This window comes from Pristiophorus japonicus, unplaced genomic scaffold (genome assembly GCF_044704955.1).
Source record: "Pristiophorus japonicus isolate sPriJap1 unplaced genomic scaffold, sPriJap1.hap1 HAP1_SCAFFOLD_515, whole genome shotgun sequence".
Classification (NCBI taxonomy): domain Eukaryota; kingdom Metazoa; phylum Chordata; class Chondrichthyes; family Pristiophoridae; genus Pristiophorus; species Pristiophorus japonicus.
The window spans coordinates 917-22,124 of record NW_027254421.1 but is presented as its reverse complement, the minus strand read 5'-3'; the positions used below and the strand labels follow the sequence as shown (position 1 = coordinate 22,124).

Below are 21,208 nucleotides of genomic sequence, written 5' to 3'. Positions count from 1 at the left end.
AAGCTCGAAACGAAGCCCAAACAGAAACTGGTGCGTTTTCTTAACCCCATATACGCAGACTAAAGCTTCTTTCACTACCATGCCGTAAGCTCTTTCTGTTTTAGGCATGCTTCTCGACGCGTACGCAACGGGTTGCAGTTTGCCCGACTCACTGGATTGTTGGAGCACGCAACCAACCCCATATGACCAAGCGTCACAGGCCAATCCTAAACGCTTGCACGGGTCATAATGTACCAGCAGCTTGTTGGAACAAAGCAGATTTCTAGCCTTCTCGAAGGCCCTGTCTTGAGATACACCCCAAAACCCAGTTGCTGCCTTTTCTGAGCAGCATGTGCAGTGGCTCTAATAATGTGCTCAATTTAGGTAAGAAGTTACCGAAGTAGTTGAGAAGACCAAGGGAGCGAACGCAGCTCCGTCACATTCTGGGGTCTGGGTGCATATTTGATGGCCTCTGTTTTTGAGTCCATAGGCCTGATACCATCAGCAGCAATCTTCCTTCCCAGGAATTCGACTTCCGGTGCGTTTCAGCCTGAGTCCCACTTTGTCCAGACGATGTAGAACCTCTTCCAGGTTGTGCAGATGTTCGGCGGTGTCACGACCTGTGACCAGAATGTCGTCTTGGAACACGACGGTTCTGGGGACGGACTTCAGTAAACTCTCCATGTTCCTCTGAAATATGGCTGCAGCCGAGCGATTTCCGAAAGGACACCTGTTGTAAATGAACACCCCTTTATGCGTATTGATGCACGCAAGTTTCTTCGACGATTCGACAAGCTCCTGTGTCATATAGGCCGACGTCAGACCCAATTTGGTGAACGACTTCCCCCCCGGCTAGCGTTGCAAACAGGTCATCAGCCTTTGGTAACGGGTACTGATCCTGTTTCAAAACTCGGTTGATCGTAACCTTGTAGTCTCCACAAATCCTGACAGTGCCATCACTCTTCAGCACAGGAACAATGGGACTAGCCAATTCGTTAAATTTGACCGGTGATACGATCCCTTCACGCTGGAGTCTGTCCAGTTCGATTTCGACCTTCTCCCTCATCATGTACGGAACTGCCCGAGCTTTGTGATGGACGGGTCTTGCATCCGTGTCCAGATGGATCTGCACCTTGGCTCCCGTGAAGTTACCGATGCCCGGTTCAAGCAGCGAGGGGAATTTGCCCAGCACTTGAGCACACAAAGCATCATCCACCGATGACAAAACTTTAATATCGTTCCAGTTCCACTTTATTTTTTCGAGCCAACTCCTGCCGAACAGCGTTAGACCATTGCCTGGAATGATCCACAGCGATAGATCATGAACCGCCCCATCGTACGACACCTTGACTGCTGCACTGCCAATCACTGGTATGAGCTCTCTGGTGGAGGTGTGCAATTTTGCATTTACTGGACTCAGCTTGGGCTTCACGACCTTGGTGTCCCACAGCTTTTCGAAAGTCCTCTGGCTCATAATTGACTGACTCGTACCCGTGACTAATTCCATAGATACCGGCACGCCGTTCAACTTTACTTAAATCATTATCGGTTGGCTCTTTGTCAGGAACGAATGTACACTATACACTTCCTCCTGGGGTATCATTGCCGGGTCCGCTCTGGATCGGTCATCATCATCCACGTGGTGTGTCGCAGCACGCTTGCTCAGCTGCGGACACATCAACTGAAGGTGCCCTATTTTCGCACGGCCTCTACAAACATACTGCCTGAAACGGCACTGATGAGGGCCGATGATTGCCCCCACACAACGCCAACAGGGCGAAATCGGATTCGTGCCCAATGGCGGACTTCGAGCAGCTACAGGTTTCGCACACACAGTCGGGTAGGCCCTGCCAACCGACGACACAATCTGGTGCACAGTTCTTGCCGTGGAGTTCCGACTGGTTCTGTCGACCGTGGTCAGGCAAGCCTGGGGCGATGGTGGTGGCCCTGCTCAGACCCGCAGGATCACCTCGTGGTTTATGCCTGTTACAAAGGCATCGCGCAGCATGTCTTCCAACGCGCTTCCAGACTTACACGGCCCAGCGAGACGTCTCAGGTCGGCAACAAATCCCGCTGCCTCCTGGCCCTCAGAACGAACACGCTTCTAACAATGCTTCTATCTCGAGATACTGAGGCCTTTGAGATGGTCCCGAATCAGAGCAGACAATTCCTCATAGGTCTTTTCCGTTGGGCGGGCAGGTGAGAGCAGATTCTTTATGAGGCCATAGATTTTTGGACCACAATCCGTCAGGAAAACCGCCCTGCGTCTAACTGCGTCGGCGTCTTCATCCATCTTGTTGGCCACGACGTACTGGTCGAGGTGATCTGTAAAATCCTCCCACAGTCACCTCCCTCCACAAATCGCTCCAGGATTCCAACGGTGCTCATTATTTTTTTTTGTGGGTGTGTGAAAATTCGTGTTGTGCCTTGTCGCCAATTGTTGCGCGTGCCATACCTCAAGCGGCTTAGTACCGTGACGTCAATCGGGTGTGACCTGACTCTACTTTATTAGCTCGCAAAGTGAGGATTAAAGGTGGAGGCGTTCTTGATGTACAAGGGCTGCACGTGTGTGTCTGTGGCCCAGTGACCTCCGACGGACGCTCCCCCTGGTGGCAGGCAAACCCAGGCGTACATACATGACAATTTTCTCTCCCGCGCCCCAATTCTCTCTCTTCCCCTCCTCCTTCCCCCGAAGACATTGCTTCTTTGCTGGGATATGCTTCCCAAAATGTAAGGGGTGTCGCGGTTGTGTGGGGGCAGAGCGGTCGGGCTGGGTGCTCTTTACCTGTCCGTCATTGTTCATTGTTCACGGGTTTATATGTAACCGTCAGGGCTGCTGACTGACGGCCGTGCGGCTCCTTGTCGACCGGCGTGGACACGATGGGCCAAATATGGCCTCCTTCCGCGCTGTAAATTTCTGTGTTTCTTTCTATGTTTCTAAAGCCGCCATCCACATGCATCGGCTGAGTGGGATATTGGGATATTGTACAGTGGGGGAGCATCACAGAGTGGGTCATCTCTATTCTAACCTACAAGGTTTTGACACACAGCCCTCCATTTTCCACCTACCCTACCTCAGGGATTAGGAAGCCTTGGGTTTTCTCCTTAGCCCATCCTCTCTCGCCCCCCCCCCCCACACCCCTCCGAACACCTACGGTAACCAGCCCTGGTTTGCCGAGGCCAATTATACAGGGTTTTGGTGAGGCCACACCTGGAGTACTGCGTGCAGTTTTGGTTTCCATATTTGCGAAAGGACGTACTTGCTTTGGAGGCAGTGCAGAGAAGTTTGATTCTGCACTTTGGCAGAACAAAAGCAAAGAGCAAGTTATTATTTAAATGGAGAAAGATTGCAAAGTGCCGCAGTACAGCGGGACCTGGGGGTACTTGTGCATGAAACACAAAAGGATGGTATGCAGGTACAGCAAGTGATCAGGAAGGCCAATGGTATCTCGGCCTTTATTGCAAAGGGGATGGAGTATAAAAGCAGGGAAGTCTTGCTGCAGTTATACAGGGTATTGGTGAGGCCACACCTGGAGTACTGCGTGCAGTTTTGGTTTCCATATTTGCGAAAGGATATACTTGCTTTGGAGGCAGTTCAGAGAAGGTTCACTCGGTTGATTCCGGGGATGAGGGGGTTTGACTTATGAGGAAAGGTTGAGGAGGTTGGGCCTCTACTCATTGGAATTCAGAAGAATGAGAGGTGATCTTATCGAAATGTATAAGATTATGAGGGGTGCTTGACAAGGTGGATGCAGAGAGGATGTTTCCACTGATGGGGGAGATTAGAACTAGGGGACATGGTCTTAGAATAAGGGGCCGCCCATTTAAAACTGAGATGAGGAGAAATTTCTTCTCTCAGAGGGTTGTAAATCTGTGGAATTCTCTGCCCCAGAGAGCTGTGGAGGCTGGGACATTGAATATATTTAAGACAGAGATAGACAGTTTCTTAACCGATAAGGGAATAAGGGGTTATGGGGAGCGGGCAGGGAAGTGGACCCGAGTCCATGATCGGATCAGACATGATCGTATTAAATGGCGGAGCAGGCTCGAGGGGCCGAATGACCTACTCCTGCTCCTATTATGTTCTTATGTAATTCCCGACTGAGATGGCACAGGCCAGCGGTGGGGGGATGGGAGATTTGGGTAGGATGATGCGCGCGACAACCAGGTGTAATATATTTGCTTTGTGGGTTCTTTGCTTAAGAATTCATCGCAACGCGTTGCTATCAAGAACGAGTGAGTTTATTAGCAAAAGGTTTAACGATCACACGAACACATTACCAGTTCATCCATCGGGCTCACAACCACCTGCCCCGTCGTGGATCCCCCGAACCCAACTGGCTGGGGTTTTATTGAGTCTTGCGGACATCACGTGACTGGGTAAGCCCCTCCCGCCTCAACAGCTCTACAAACCTGTGAGCAAACTCACACGGGTGCAGACTTTACACCAGGGAAGAGCTGTGGGAAAGGATCGATCTCCCGGCAATCTGGAGTTGTTGAGGGTGACGGCAAGGTGTTGCCCGAATGTCATCGTGCAAAGCTGAGTCAGCGCAACTCCTCAATGAGAAAGAAAGAGAGGAACTGGTTAGACATCTAGTCAGGAATGGCGATTGTAGGTGTAATGTATTTGCTTCCTGGCTTGCCGCCTGAGGAAGAGAGTGTTTGAAGACCAGGCCCTCAAATCTGCCACCAAGCTCATGGTCTACAGGGCTGTAGTGATACCCGCCCTCCTGTATGGCTCAGAGACATGGACCGTGTACAGTGGACACCTCAAGTCGCTGGAGAAATACCACCAACGATGCCACCGCAAGATCCTGCAAATCCCCCGGGAGGACAGACGCACCAACATCAGCGTCCTCATTCAGGCCAACATCCCCAGCATCGAAGCACTGACCACACTCGACCAGCTCCGCTGGGCAGGGCCACACTGTCCGCATGTTAGACACGAGACTCCCAAAGCGAGCGCTCTACTCGGAACTCCTTCACGTCAAACGAGCCAAAGGTGGGCAGAGGAAACGTTAGAAGGGACCACCCTCAAAGCCCTCCCTGATAAAGTGCAACATCCCCACCGACACCTGGGAGTCCCTGGCCAAAGACCAGTCCGCCCTAAGTGGAGGAAGTGCATCCGGGAGGGCGCTGAGCACCTCGAGTCTCGTCGCCAAGAGCGTGCAGAAAGCAAGCGCAGGCAGCGGAAGGAGCGTGCGGCAAACCGGTCCCACCCTCCCCTTCCCTCAACCACTGTCTGTCCCACCTGTGACAGAGTCTGTGGCTCTCGTATTGGACTGTTCAGCCACCAAAGAACTCACTTCAGGAGTGGAAGCAAGTCTTCCTCGATTCCGAGGGACTGCCTATGATAATTCTTTGCTTAAGAATTCGTAGCAACACATTGCTATTAAGAACTAGTTGGTTTATTAACAAAGGTTTAACGATCACACGACACATTACCGGTTCATCCACCGGGCTCACAGCCACCTGCCCCATCGTGGATCCCCCGAACCCAACTAGCTGGGGTTTTATTGAGTCTTGTGAACATCACGTGACTGGCTAAGCCCCTCCCAACTCAACAGCTCCCCAACTATTTTAAAACATAACTGTAAATCAAGTACCCCCTTTTGTAAAGGCTACTGGAACCCACAAATTTAGAAATTAACTGGGAGCTTTGCCAATCAAATTCAAATTCTGTTCCGGGGCGGGGGGGTGGGGGGTTACGATGCACTCCAGTCCCTCCGGCGCCCACCTCTCGCGGAAGGCCGCGAGCGTACCGGTGGACGCCGCATGCTCCATCTCCAGGGACACCCTGGCTCGGATGTAACCGCGGGAGAGAGGCAGGCAGTCGGGGCTGAACGACCCCCTCGACCGCCCGCTGCCTGGACTGGCTGATGGCCCCCTTGGCCAGGCCCAGGAGCAGTCCTACGATGAGGCCCTCGGACCTACCCGCTCCCCTCCGCACAGGGTGCCCGAAGATCAGGAGCGTGGGACTGAAGTGCGAACCAGAATTTGAGGAGCAGCCCCTTCAAATAAAGGAAGGGTGGGCTGCAACCTCGCACACTGAACATAAACGTGGAACACGGACTCCTCCAGACCGCAGAGATTGCAGGCGGCCTGGGAGTCCATGAACTGACTTAAAAACTTATTGCACGGGACTGCTCCGTGCACCACCCTCCAGGCCAAGTCCCCAATAAATAGAGGGAGGGACTCCTGCGTAGAGTGCCCTCCATCGGGGACCCCCGCCTCCTCCGGACGGCAAGATGGTACGCCATGGCGTGTCTGGACGGCAGGCGAGGATGGCAAGGTGGAGAGTGTGCAGGAGCAGCCCGTACAGGAAAACCCGTCCCTCCGCCCGGGACTGAAAGGCACGGAGGGGATTTCCCCGAGGCGGCTCAAGTTGTGAGGCGCCGGCTCCCGAGGGAGGTTCCGGGGGCTTGGCGCCGATGAGGAATTCCGTCCGGACGGGGGTCAGTTCGGACGGGATCTCCCCCCACGTGCTCGGGCCTCCTCGACGCACCTAACGGAGTCGGGGCCCAGCGCTGCTTTTAGCGACTCGATGGCATCCAGCGTGTCTGGCGCCATCCTACAGCTCTCCAAACCCTGTGCGCGTCCTCACAGGTACGTACATTACAATAGGGATGGGGAGAGCCTGGTCCAGTGCTCAATGGGGGCCGTGACGATTCTCAGTCGTGCAACTGGCTCCATCGCCCCTGTGCTTGCTGATCGACAGGGTCTCGCAGTCCGTCTCATCCTTGTGTTCGAATCCCTCCACGGCCTCGCCAAACCCTCCACCTCCCTATCTCTGTCATCTCCTCCAACCCTCCGAGATCTCTGCGCTCCTCCAATTCTGGCCCCTTGGGCATCCCCGATTCTAATGGCTCCACCATCGGTGGCCGTGCCTTCAGCTGCCGAGGCCCCAGGCTCGGGAACACCCTCGCTAAACCGCCTCGCGTCGCTCCCGCTCTCTCAGCTCCTTCAAAACCTGCCTCTTCGCCCAAGCTTGCGGCCGCCTGTCCTACGATCGCCTTACGTGGCACGGTTTGAGCCACGTAATCCCTCGGGGGTTGCGGATGACTTGCTTCCACTCGAACAATGACTGATGAGCTCATTTTAAACAGTGGAAGACGCCTGTGCGTGAATTCTTCCAACGCTGGGGTGGGGGGGAGGCCTGTTGCACACCAGCCACCACACGGGCTTGACGGAGCGAAGTCTTGGTCCAGTGGCATAGGGGGGGGGATCCAAGATGACTGGAGGCCAGGCTCAGCCGCACGTGCCAATACACACACACACACACACACACGCAAACTCAAACACACTCCCACTGTGCTCCTTCCCGCCTCCTTCCCACAGGACCTCGCTCCAGCGTGGAGTCCGCAACGTGAGCCTCCCGGCCTCACAGCCTGGCTACTGGCCCTCCCTTGGTCCTGTCCGCGCTGCTCCGACCTCCGACCTCCGACCTCTCCGCTAACGCCCCCCCTGCGGGAGTTGGCGTATTTCGGAAGGGCGGCTCAAAGTCTCTCTCGGGTCGCCGACGGGGACACCCGCTGGGGAGGAAGCCGGTTCTCCTCGCCTCGCTCGCCAGCACGTGATACCCCCCCCCCGCGCAGTCCCCAGCACGTGATACCCCCCCCCGCGCAGTCCCCAGCACGTGATACCCCCCCGCGCAGTCCCCAGCACGTGATACCCCCCCGCGCAGTCCCCAGCACGTGATACCCCCCCCCGCGCAGTCCCCAGCACGTGATACCCCCCCCCGCGCAGTCCCCAGCACGTGATACCCCCCCCGCGCAGTCCCCAGCACGTGATACCCCCCCCCGCGCAGTCCCCAGCACGTGATACCCCCCCCGCGCAGTCCCCAGCACGTGATACCCCCCCCGCGCAGTCCCCAGCACGTGATACCCCCCCCCGCGCAGTCCCCAGCACGTGATACCCCCCCCCGCGCAGTCCCCAGCACGTGATACCCCCCCCCGCGCAGTCCCCAGCACGTGCACACCGACCGGCACAAGGTGGCTGGGTCACGGCGACTGTCATCGCGCGACCTTGCCGCACCGGGGGGGGGGGCATTTCTTATCGACACATCGGCAGCTGCAGTGCATCGGCAGTCCACTAGGGGCAGCACACAACAGGGCGGGGGGGGGGGGGGTGGTGGGGGGCAAAATTTACCCCCCCCCCCCGTGCCCGAAACAGGTCGCACCTTCCGCTCTTGAAGTGTTTCTTTCCTATGGGTCGGGCGAGGCCCCCTTTTTGGGTCTGAAGCGGACCCCCGGAAGTCAGTCACAAGTGGGGGTACACTGGAGGGGCAGAAGTGGGGGGGCTCCGCAGCCGCCAGTCAGCAGCCGAGCGCAGATGACGTCACCACCCGCCTTGTGTGTGTGTCACCCCCCCACCCCTCCGGTCTCTCCCCGCCGCTTAACGGGGAGAGCCTGCGCCATTGTTAAAGTTCGGTCCACCGGGGAGGGGTTCGGGGTTCGGCTGGGCCAGCCCCTGGCACCCAAGAGAGGGGGTGGGCGGGGGGGGGTGGGGGGGGGGGGTTGCCAGGCTGTCTGTTGGCAGCCCGGCCGAACCCCGGGAGGCGGCGTGGGGGGGGGGGGGGAGGGAGGGGGGGGTGGTTGGGGGGTTGCATAACCGTTGGGCCCGACCTGGCAGTCGGCCGACAAAAAGAAAAATATGGCGACCGCAGGCAGTGACTAGTGGGGTACCGCAAGGTTCTGTGCTGGGGCCCCAGCTGTTTACACTGTACATTAATGATTTAGACGAGGGATTAAATGTAGTATCTCCAAATTTGCGGATGACACTAAGTTGGGTGGCAGTGTGAGCTGCGAGGAGGATGCTGTGAGGCTGCAGAGCGACTTGGATAGGTTAGGTGAGTGGGCAAATGCGTGGCAGATGAAGTATAATGTGGATAAATGTGAGGTTATCCACTTTGGTGGTAAAAACAGAGAGACAGACTATTATCTGAATGGTGACAGATTAGGAAAAGGGGAGGTGCAAAGAGACCTGGGTGTCGTGGTACATCAGTCATTGAAGGTTGGCATGCAGGTACAGCAGGCGGTTAAGAAAGCAAATGGCATGTTGGCCTTCATAGCGAGGGGATTTGAGTACAGGGGCAGGGAGGTGTTGCTACAGTTGTACAGGGCCTTGGTGAGGCCACACCTGGAGTATTGTGTACAGTTTTGGTCTCTAACCTGAGGAAGGACATTCTTGCTATTGAGGGAGTGCAGCGAAGGTTCACCAGACTGATTCCCGGGATGGCGGGACTGACCTATCAAGAAAGACTGGATCAACTGGGCTTGTATTCACTGGAGTTCAGAAGAATGAGAGGGGACCTCATAGAACGTATAAAATTCTGACGGGTTTAGACAGGTTAGATGCAGGAAGAATGTTCCCAATGTTGGGGAAGTCCAGAACCAGGGGTCACAGTCTAAGGATAAGGGGTAAGCCATTTAGGACCGAGATGCGGAGGAACTTCTTCACCCAGAGAGTGGTGAACCTGTGGAATTCTCTACCACAGAAAGTAGTTGAGGCCAATTCACTAAATATATTCAAAAAGGAGTTAGATGTAGTCCTTACTACTAGGGGGATCAAGGGGTATGGTGAGAAAGCAGGAAAGGGGTACTGAAGTTGAATGTTCAGCCATGAACTCATTGAATGGTGGTGCAGGCTCGAAGGCCGAATGGCCTACTCCTGCACCTATTTTCTATGTTTCTATGTTTCTATGTTACACGCCCTGAACTCGAAGGGGCCAGCGAGCTGCCGCCGCTCACAGCCCGACAGAGAAAGCTCGGCAGACGTGGGGACCCGCGCGGAATTTCGCCCTGCCACACCGCTTTCCGGCGCTAAGCGGCCGTTTTGGGGAGCTGAATTTCAGCCCCGCAAGGCGGGCGATTTGTTCGTTCTCTTGACGTGCTTTTCAGCGACTGAGGAGCGGGGGCGGGGGGGGGGGGGCTTATCCGGAGGCGAGATGACCCCCTCCGGATCGGGCTGCCTGACTCCTCCTCCATCCCTCCTCCTCCTCCTCCTCACTCTGGTGTTCGAGACTCGTCCCTCTGCTCCTGCTCCCCCTCCCCACTCCGCCCCCCCCCTCCGTTCTCCCCTGTCAAGCCGAGATACTCACCGGAGCTTCCGCCGTTTGTCGTTCCAGGACCTGATCCGGAGGATCCTCAGCCTGCGCCCTTCCGCTACTCGCTGCCGTCCGTCCTCGTGCACCCCTGGATGGCTCCCTGGACCACCCAGAGGTTGAACCTTGACCTCCAGGAGATGGGACGCCCTCTACCAGTTCCAAGGGGGCCTGCTCATGAACAGCGCGCGCGCGTGAGCGGCGGGAGACACAGCCAGACACGCGACCTGCGCGCGATGTGTGGACCAAATGTAGCGCGCGCAGGTGGGGCGCAGTTCCCTTCCCGTTGGCGACAGGAGCATGGCGGGGGGGGGGGGGTTGGGTGAGGGGTAGATGTGTGCAGGTGGTGGTGAGCAATGGAGGGAGACAGGGAACGAGGAGGACCAGGGAGATAATGGGGGGGGGGGGGTTGGACAAAGGGGCGGCGATTAAATCGACCCTAACCCCCCCCCCTCCCCCCATCCCGTGCGCGGGGCCAAAAAGGCGGACAGGTGCCCCTCCCCCGCTGGCTGCTAGGGCCGTCTGCCGCTCCATGCGGATTAACGGAAGAGGGTTCTGCTCACCCCCAGGCCCTGCCCCGGCAACGCGCCACTCCCCCTTACACTCCTCCCCTCGGTCCTGCCCCGCCAACGCGCCACTCCCCCTTACACTCCCCCCCTTGGCCCTGCCCCGCCAACGCGCCACTCCCCCTTACACTCCCCCCCTCGGTCCTGCCCCGCCAACGCGCCACTCCCCCTTACACTCCCCCCTCGGCCCTGCCCCGGCAATGAGCCACTCCCCCTTACACTCCCCCCCTCGGCCCTGCCCCGCCAACGCGCCACTTCCCCTTACACTCCCCCCCTCGGCCCTGCCCCACCAACGCGCCACTCCCCCTTACACTCCCCCTTACACTCCCCCCCTCGGCCCTGCCCCGGCAATGAGCCACTCTCCCTTACACTCCCCTCCTCGGCCCTGCCCCGCCAACGCGTCACTTCCCCTTACACTCCCCCCCCTCGGCCCTGCCCCGCCAACGCGCCACTTCCCCTTACACTCCCCCCCCTCGGCCCTGCCCCGCCAACGCGCCACTCCCCCTTACACTCCCCCCCTCGGCCCTGCCCCGCCAACGCGTCACTTCCCCTTACACTCCCCCCCTCGGCCCTGCCCCGCCAACGCGCCACTCCCCCTTACACTCCCCCCCTCGACCCTGCCCCGCCAACGCGCCACTCCCCCTTACACTCCCCTCCTCGGCCCTGCCCCGCCAACGCGCCACTCCCCCTTACACTCCCCCCCTCGACCCTGCCCCGCCAACGCGCCACTCCCCCTTACACTCCCCCCCTCGGCCCTGCCCCGCCAACGCATCACTTCCCCTTACACTCCCCCCCTCGGCCCTGCCCCGGCAATGAGCCACTCTCCCTTGCACTCCCCTCCTCGGCCCTGCCCCGCCAACGCGCCACTCCCCCTTACACTCCCCCTTACACTCCCCCCCTCGGCCCTGCCCCGCCAACGCGCCACTCCCGCTCACCCCACCCCCCCCAGCCCTGCCCCGCCAACGCGCCACTCCCTCTTATACTCCCCCCCTCGGCCCTGCCCCGCCAACGCGCCACTCCCGCTCACCCCACCACCCCCAGCCCTGCCCCACCAACGCGTCACTTCCCCTTACACTCCCCCCCTCGGCCCTGCCCCGCCAACGCGCCACTCCCCCTTACACTCCCCCCCTCGGCCCTGCCCCGCCAACGCGCCACTCCCCCTTACACTCCCCTCCTCGGCACTGCCCCGCCAACGCGCCACTCCCCCTTACACTCCCCCCCTCGGCCCTGCCCCGCCAACGCGCCACTCCCCCTTACACTCCCCCTTACACTCCCCCCCTCGGCCCTGCCCCGCCAACGCGCCACTCCCTCTTATACTCCCCCCCTCGGCCCTGCCCCGCCAACGCGCCACTCCCGCTCACCCCACCACCCCCAGCCCTGCCCGCCAACGTGCCACTCCCCCTTACACTCCCCCCCTCGGCCCTGCCCCGCCAACGCGTCACTTCCCCTTACACTCCCCCCCTCGGCCCTGCCCCGCCAACGCATCACTTCCCCTTACACTCCCCCCCCTCGGCCCTGCCCCGCCAACGCGTCACTCCCCCTTACACTCCCCCCCTCGGCCCTGCCCCGCCAACGCGTCACTTCCCCTTACACTCCCCCCCTCGGCCCTGCCCCGCCAACGCGTCACTCCCCCTTACACTCCCCCCCTCGGCCCTGCCCCGGCAATGAGCCACTCTCCCTTACACTCCCCTCCTCGGCCCTGCCCCGCCAACGCGTCACTTCCCCTTACACTCCCCCCCTCGGCCCTGCCCCGCCAACGCGCCACTTCCCCTTACACTCCTCCCCTTGGCCCTGCCCCACCAACGCGCCACTCCCCCCCTCGGCCCTGCCCCGCCAACGCGCCACTCCCCCTTACACTCCCCCCTCGGCCCTGCCCCGGCAACGCGCCACTCCCCCTTACACTCCGCCCCTCGGCCCTGCCCCGCCAACGCGCCACTCCCCCTTACACTTCCCCCCTTGGCCCTGCCCCGCCAATGCGCCACTCCCCCTTACACTCCCCCCCTTGGCCCTGCCCCGCCAACGCGCCACTCCCGCTCACCCCACCCCCCCCAGCCCTGCCCGCCAATGCGCCACTCCCCCTTACACTCCTCCCCTTGGCCCTGCCCCGCCAACGCGCCACTCCCCCTTACACTCCTCCCCTTGGCCCTGCCCCGCCAATGCGCCACTCCCCCTTACACTCCTCCCCTCGGCCCTGCCCCGCCAACGCGCCACTTCCCCTTACACTCCCCCCCTTGGCCCTGCCCCGCCAACGCGCCACTCCCCCTTACACTCCCCCCCTCGGCCCTGCCCCACCAACGCGCCACTCCCCCTTACACTCCTCCCCTTGGCCCTGCCCCGCCAATGCGCCACTCCCCCTTACACTCCTCCCCTCGGCCCTGCCCCGCCAACGCGCCACTCCCCCCCTTGGCCCTGCCCCGCCAACGCGCCACTCCCCCTTACACTCCCCCCCTTGGCCCTGCCCCGCCAACGCGCCACTCCCGCTCACCCCACCCCCCCCAGCCCTGCCCCGCCAACAAGCCACTTCCCTTTACACTCCCCCCCTCGGCCCTGCCTTGCCAACGAGCCACTCTCCCTTATACTCCCCCCCTCGGCCCTGCCCCGGCAATGAGCCACTCCCCCTTACACTCCCCCCCTCGGCCCTGCCCTTCCAACAAGCCACTCCCGCTCACCCCCCCCCCCAGCCCTGCCCCGCCAACGCGCCAGTTCCCCCCCCAGCCACCCCCCCCCCAGCCCCCGCACCAGTCTCTGGACTTTCAGGGGGCCATTTTGAAGCAACGGTCTCTGTTTTTAATTCCGCCACCCTCCCCCCCACCACACACACCGACGGCAAGCTCTACAAAGGAACCGGTGCTGTTTTGTATCGGGGGGGAAAACCAATAAAGCTTCTCCAATTGACCGGCTCGCCAATGGTTCTTCGTCTCCCAAGGCGGTTGCCGGCGGCAGGCTTGCCGACCGATTGCGGGCAGCTGAGTCGGTCGCGTTCCGGGCTTCTCTGGGTCACAAGATCGTGGGTTCGAGACCCCCCCCCCCCACAATCCAGTGACTCGGGGGCCCCCCTCCTCCGAACCCCCAGGGTCGACACGTCCCGGCGTTCGTGCTGAGCGCGAGTCCTGCACCGCTGGAGGGTGCCGTCTTTCAGATGAGTCGTCAAAATCGAGGGACCTAACCCCCCCCTCGCCCTTCACAAGAGACGTTGCCCCTGGTGCCCTGAGGGGCTTCGCGATTCATTCCTCCACCAAAAAATCGCTGGGAGGAAACAAATACATAGTTGGTCTGGTCGTTTGTCGTGTTGCTGTTTTGAGGGAACTTGCTGAGCACAAGTGGGCCCGTAAAGCGCTCCGAGAGGTCCCGAGGCGGTGAACAGTGTCAGTGTGCGTTCCAACACAAATTCTTGCTTTTTGACCTCTTCCGTGCCTTTGTGACCTCCAGACTTGGCCATTCCAGCGCACTCCTGGCCGGCCTCCCACATTCTACCCGACGTAAACTAGAGGTGATCCAAAACCCCCTGTGCTCACTGCCCCCGTGTCCTAACTCATACCCAGTCCCGCTCACCCATCACCCCCTGTGCTCGCTGCCCCCGTGTCCTAACTCGCACCGAGTCCCGCTCACCCATCACCCCCTGTGCTCGCTGCCCCGTGTCCTAACTCGCATCCAGTCCCGCTCACCCATCACCCCCTGTGCTCACTGCCCCGTGTCCTAACTCGCACCAAGTCCCGCTCACCCATCACCCCCTGTGCTCACTGCCCCGTGTCCTAACTCGCACCAAGTCCCGCTCACCCATCACCCCCTGTGCTCACTGCCCCGTGTCCTAACTCGCACCAAGTCCCGCTCACCCATCACCCCCTGTGCTCACTGCCCCGTGTCCTAACTCTCACCAAGTCACGCTCACCCATCACCCCCTGTGCTCACTGCCCCGTGTCCTAACTCGCACCAAGTCCCGCTCACCCATCACCTCCTGTGCTCACTGCCCCGTGTCCTAACTCGCACCAAGTCCCGCCCACCCATCACCCCCTGTGCTCACTGCCCCGTGTCCTAACTCGCACCGAGTCCCGCTCACCCATCACCCCCTGTGCTCACTGCCCCGTGTCCTAACTCGCACCGAGTCCCACTCACCCATCACCCCCCGTGCTCGCTGCCCCATGTCCTAACTCGCACCCAGTCCCACTCACCCATCACCCCCTGTGCTGGCTGCCCTCGTGTCCTAACTCGCACCGAGTCCCGCTCACCCATCACCCCCTGTGCTCACTGCCCCGTGTCCTAACTCGCACCAAGTCCCACTCACCCATCACCCCCTGTGCTCACTGCCCTGTGTCCTAACTCGCATCCAGTCCCACTCACCCATCACCCCCTGTGTTCGCTGCCCCGTGTCCTAACTCGCACCGAGTCCCGCTCACCCATCACCCCCTGTGCTCACTGCCCCGTGTCCTAACTCACACCCAGTCCCGCTCACCCATCACCCCCTGTGCTCGCTGACCTACATTGGCTCCCGCTTAAGCAACGCCTCGATTTCAAAATTCTCATCCTTGTTTACAAATCCCTCCATGGCCCTCGCCCCTCCCTATCTCTGTAATCTCCTCCAGCCCCACAACCCCCCCCGAGATGTCTGCACTCCTCTAATTCTGCCCTCCTGAGCATCCCTGATTATAATCGCTCCACCATCGGTGGCCGTGCCTTCTGTTGCCTGGGCCCCAAGCTCTGGAACTCCCTCCCTAAACCTCTCCGCCTCTCTACCTCTCTCTCCTTCAAGACGCTCCTTCAAGACCTCTTTGACCAAGCTTTTGGTCACCTGCCCTAATTTCTCCTTCTGTGGCTGGGGCTCAAAATTGTTTTGTCTTGGGACATTTTTAACGACGGCAAAGCTGCTTTAGAGATAATCACAGGCAGTCCCTCGGAGTCGAGGAAGACTTGCTCCCACTCTAAAAGTGAGTTCTCAGGTGGCTGAACAGTCCAATACAGGAACCACAGTCCCTGTCACAGGTGGGACAGACAGTGGTTGAGGGAAGGGGAGGGTGGGACTGGTTTGCCGCACGCTCCTTCCGCTGCCTGCGCTTGCTTTCTGCACGTTCTCGGCGACGAGACTCGAGATGCTCAGCGCCCCTCCCGGATGCACTTCCTCCACTGAGGGGCGGGACTGGTCTTTGGGCCCAGGGATAAAATATTGAGATAAAAGTTATTGAATACCCCGGGACGCGGCCCGTTCAAGAGAGCCGCTTTTGTCGCTTTTGTTTGAGTTGGACATTGCAGTCCTTGGTGGGTAACTGATGGACGGCCGCGCGTTTCTCGTTCCAGGACCTGCTGGCAACGGCCCTGAAGCCGGCCCATTCCCGCTGCTCCCTCCTGGACATGTCCCAGCACCCTTGGCTGCTGGGCTCCCAGTTGGGGCCAGCCCCGTGTGCCCCAGCCCCGTCCCTCCCGACATTTGGCTCGCGGTGGAGGGGGGGGGGGGCGGGCCGCTCTACCTCAACCCCAGCCGAGTGTCAAGACGGCCCAGGAACAGCGGGAGGCCACGTTGAGCTCGGGAGAGCGGCGGGATTGTGCCCGGTGGCGCTGACTGCGCTGGGGGCTAGCGAGGGCGGAGGGCGGGGGGGTGGGGGGAGGGGGTGCGCATGAGGCGAGCCGTTCGGCCGCCGTCTCTCCCGCTCGCGCAAGGCGTCGGAGGGATGGGCCGATGGGCAACAAGCTCGCTTCCAACTGCCACCCGCCCCCCCGGACCTCTTTGCGAAGCGTCGCGTGACCTTTCACCCCGGCCGGCCAATCGGGGACACTTTGTCCAAACGCCAAGAGAATAACTAAAGGGGATAAGTCTCGCGAGAGTCGCTCGAGCTTCTGTCTCCGCCGCCTCCCCTTCGGCTGCTCACAACCCGCGCCCGTCTTTTACTCCGGCGCACCAACAGCGACGGTTACCCGACAGAACCTGACACCCAGGCCGGGAGAGAGAGAGAGAGAGAGAGAGACCGACAAGCCAAAACGCCGGGTCGCGGAGGAAAGGGGAGGCAGAGTCGGGGTGAGGTTGAGGGAGGGAGTTGCAGAGCTCGGGAGGGCAAGTGGGGGGTGGGGGGGCGTCAGTAGCTGAAGGCACGCACGGATGGCAGAGCCGGTTATAATCGGGGAGGGAGGGGTGCTGTGGGCAGGGGATGGGCAAGAGGCGAGAATTGGGGCAGCTCAGAGATCGCGGAGGGGGACGGGGGGGGGGGAGAGCGGGGGCAGGCCCCCGGAGGGATTTGAACACGAGGACAAGAGTTTTTCATTCGCACGGCGTTGTATTAATGGAAGCCCTGTTCCACCAAGCATCAGCTCGGGCCGCCTCTCGTGTCATGGTAAGCCCCCGGAGGTGGCTGGCTCGGGCAAGGAGATGTTTGCGACATTGTCTCCCAGGTGCTCCGGCCACCGGCCCGGCCAGCAGGACATCGAGGGGGGGGGGGGGGAAATTCGTTGCGGCCTGGTTTGAGGCGGTAGCACCTCCTGGTCGCCAGCTTTAGCCCCGGGCGATGTTAACCGCACCCCAACATTCAGGGTTAGCGCCCCAAGAGGGGAGCGGGGCATTCCGCACTCCTCTTGGGGCGCTAACCCTGATTCCTGGGGCACGGTCGCAGGAGTGCTGCTCAAGTTCTGGCGCGAGGAAACCAGCAACATAGCGCCTAAAGGGGAGGGCCAATGGACGATCTTAAAACTCGCTCCCATTCACTCTCCCATTCACTCTCTCTCTCTCCCTCTCTCCCATTCACTCTCCCATTCACTCTCTTTCTCTCCCTCTCTCCCATTCACTCTCCCATTCACTCTCTTTCTCTCCCTCTCTCCCATTCACTCTCCCATTCACTCTCTTTCTCTCCCTCTCTCCCATTCACTCTCCCATTCACTCCCCTCTCTCCCATTCACTCCCCTCTCTCCCATTCACTCTCCCATTCACTCTCTCTCTCTCCCTCTCTCTCATTCACTCTCCCATTCACTCTCTCTCTCTCCCTCCCTCTCTCCCATTCACTCTCTCTCTCCCTCTCTCTCATTCACTCTCCCATTCACTCTCTCTCTCTCCCTTTCTCCCATTCACTCTCCCATTCACTCTCCCTCTCTCCCATTCACTCTCCCATTCACTCTCTCTCTCTCCCTCTCTCCCATTCACTCTCTCTCTCTCCCTCTCTCCCATTCACTCTCCCATTCACTGTCTCTCTCTCCCTCACTCCCATTCACTCTCCCATTCACTCTCTCTCTCTCCCTCTCTCCCATTCACTCTCTCTCTTCCCTCCTCTCATTCACTCTCCTATTCACTCTCTCTCTCTCCCTTTCTCCCATTCACTCTCCCATTCACTCTCCCTCTCTCCCTCTCTCCCATTCACTCTCCCATTCACTCTCCCTCTCTCCCATTCACTCTCCCATTCACTCTCTCTCTCTCTCCCTTTCTCCCATTCACTCTCCCATTCACTCTCTCTCTCTCTCCCTTTCTCCCGTTCACTCTCCCATTCACTCTCTCTCTCCCTCTCTCCCATTCACTCTCCCATTCACACTCCCTCTCTCCCATTCACTCTCCCATTCACTCTCCCTCTCTCCCATTCACTCTCCCATTCACTCTCTCTCTCTCTCTCCCTTTCTCCCATTCACTCTCCCAATCACTGTCTGTCTCTCCCTCTCTCCCATTCACTCTCCCATTCACTCTCTCTCTCTTCCTTTCTCCCATTCACTCTCCCATTCACTCTCTCTCCCTTTCTCCCATTCACCCTCCCATTCACTCTCTCTCTCTCCCTTTCTCCCATTCACTCGCCCATTCACTCTCTCTCTCTTCCTTTCTCCCATTCACTCTCCCATTCACTCTCTCTCCCTTTCTCCCATTCACCCTCCCATTCACTCTCTCTCTCTCCCTTTCTCCCATTCACTCTCCCATTCACTCTCTCTCTCTCCCTTTCTCCCATTCACTCTCCCATTCACTCTCTCTCTCTCCCTTTCTCCCATTCACTCTCTCTCCCTTTCTCCTATTCACTCTCCCATTCACTCTCCCATTCACTCTCTCTCTCTCCCTCTCTCCCATTCACTCTCTCTCTCTCCCTTTCTCCCATTCACTCTCCCATTCACTCTCTCTCTCTCCCTCTCTCCCATTCACTCTCCCATTCACTCTCTCTTTCTCCCTTTCTCCCATTCACTCTCCCATTCACTCTCTCTCTCCCTCTCTCCCATTCACTCTCCCATTCACTCTCCCTCTCTCCCTCTCGCCCATTCACTCTCCCATTCACTCTCTCTCCCTCTCTCCCATTCACTCTCCCATTCACTCTCTCTCTCTTCCTTTCTCCCATTCACTCTCCCATTCACTCTCTCTCCCTTTCTCCCATTCACTCTCCCATTCACTCTCTCTCTCCCTTTCTCCCATTCACTCTCCCATTCACTCTCTCTCTCTCCCTTTCTCCCATTCACTTTCCCATTCACTCTCTCTCTCCCTTTCTCCCATTCACTCTCCCATTCACTCTCTCTCTCCCTTTCTCCCATTCACTCTCCCATTCACTCTCTCTCTCTCCCTCTCTCCCATTCACTCTCCCATTCACACTCCCTCTCTCCCTCTCTCCCATTCACTCTCCCATTCACTCTCTCTCTCCCTTTCTCCCATTCACTCTCCCATTCACTCTCTCTCTCTCCCTTTCTCCATTCACTCTCTCTCTCTCCCTTTCTCCCATTCACTCTCCCATTCACTCTCCCTCTCTCCCTCTCTCCCATTCACTCTCCCATTCACTCTCCCCTCTCCCATTCACTCTCTCTCTCTCCCTCTCTCCCATTCACTCTCCCATTCACTCTCTCTCTCCCTTTCTCCCATTCACTCTCTCTCTCCCTTTCTCCCATTCACTCTCCCATTCACTCTCTCTCTCTCCCTCTCTCCATTCACTCTCCCATTCACACTCCCTCTCTCCCTCTCTCCCATTCACTCTCCCATTCACTCTCTCTCTCTTCCTTTCTCCCATTCACTCTCCCATTCACTCTCTCTCCCTTTCTCCCATTCACCCTCCCATTCACTCTCTTTCTCTCCCTTTCTCCCATTCACTCTCCCATTCACTGTCTCTCTTTCCCTCTCTCCCATTCACTCTCCCATTCACTCTCTCTCTCTTCCTTTCTCCCATTCACTCTCCCATTCACTCTCTCCCTTTCTCCCATTCACTCTCCCATTCACTGTCTCTCTCTCCCTCTCTCCCATACACTCTCCCATTCACTCTCTCCCTCTTCCTTTCTCCCATTCACTCTCCCATTCACTCTCTCTCTCTCCCTTTCTCCCATTCACTCTCTCTCTCTCCCTCTCTCCCATTCACTCTCTCTCACTCCCTCTCTCCCATTCACTCTCTCTCTCCCTTTCTCCCATTCACTCTCCCATTCACTCTCTCTCTCTCCCTCTCTCCCATTCACTCTCCCATTCACACTCCCTCTCTCCCTCTCTCCCATTCACTCTCTCTCTCTCCCTTTCTCCCATTCACCCTCCCATTCACTCTCTCTCTCTCCCTTTCTCACATTCACTCTCCCATTCACTCTCTCTCTCTCCCTTTCTCCCATTCACTCTCCCATTCACTCTCTCTCTCTCCCTTTCTCCCATTCACCCTCCCATTCACTCTCTCTCCCTTTCTCCCATTCACTCTCCCATTCACTCTCCCTTTCTCCCATTCACTCTCCCATTCACTCTCTCTCTCTCCCATTCACTCTCCCATTCACTCTCTCTCTCTCCCTTTCTCCCATTCACTCTCCCATTCACTCTCTCTCTCTCCCTCTCTCCCATTCACTCTCTCTCTCTCTCCCTCTCTCCCATTCACTCTCTCTCTCTCCCTCTCTCCCATTCACTCTCTCTCTCTCCCTTTCTCCCATTCACTCTCCCATTCACTCTCTCTCTCTCCCTCTCTCCCATTCACTCTCCCATTCACCCTCTCTCCCTTTCCCCCATTCACTCTCTCTCTCCTCTCTCTCCCATTCACTCTCCCATTAACTCTCTCTCTCTCCCTTTCTCCCATTCACTCTCCCATTCACTCTCTCTCTCTCCCTTTCTCCCATTCACTCTCCCATTCACTCTCTCTCTCTCCCTCTCTCCCATTCACTCTCCCATTCACTCTCTCTCTCTCTCCCTTTCTCCCCATTCACTCTACCTCTCTCTCTCTCCCATTCACTCTCCCATTCACTCTCTCTCTCTCTTCCTTTCTCCCATTCACTCTCCCATTCACTCTCTCTCCCTTTCTCCCATTCACCCTCCCATTCACTCTCTCTCTCCCTTTCTCCCATTCACTCTCCCATTCACTCTCTCTCTCCCTTTCTCCCATTCACTCTCCCATTCACTCTCTCTCTCTCCCTTTCTCCCATTCACTCTCCCATTCACTCTCTCTCTCTCCCTTTCTCCCATTCACTCTCCCATTCACTCTCTCTCTCTCCCTTTCTCCCATTCACTCTCCCATTCACTCTCTCTCTCTCTCACTTTCTCCCATTCACTCTCCCATTCACTGTCTCTCTCTCCCTCTCTCCCATTCACTCTCCCATTCACTCTCTCTCTCTTCCTTTCTCCCATTCACTCTCCCATTCACTCTCTCTCCCTCTCTCCCTCTCTCTCATTCACTCT

General features: G+C 58.7%; 1 protein-coding gene across 1 annotated transcript in view; it reads left to right on the top strand.

Annotated features, from left to right (window-relative positions):
- Positions 1 to 10,301, top strand: part of LOC139253817 (testis-specific serine/threonine-protein kinase 4-like) — a 57,172-nt gene extending 46,871 nt beyond the window's left edge. Inside the window, exon 3 of the mRNA XM_070873579.1 lies at positions 10,106 to 10,301. Within this exon, the coding sequence (XP_070729680.1) occupies positions 10,106 to 10,204 (99 nt within the window). The 3' untranslated portion in view covers positions 10,205 to 10,301. The remainder of the gene's footprint in view (positions 1 to 10,105) is intronic.
- The last annotated feature ends 10,907 nt before the right edge of the window (positions 10,302 to 21,208 follow it).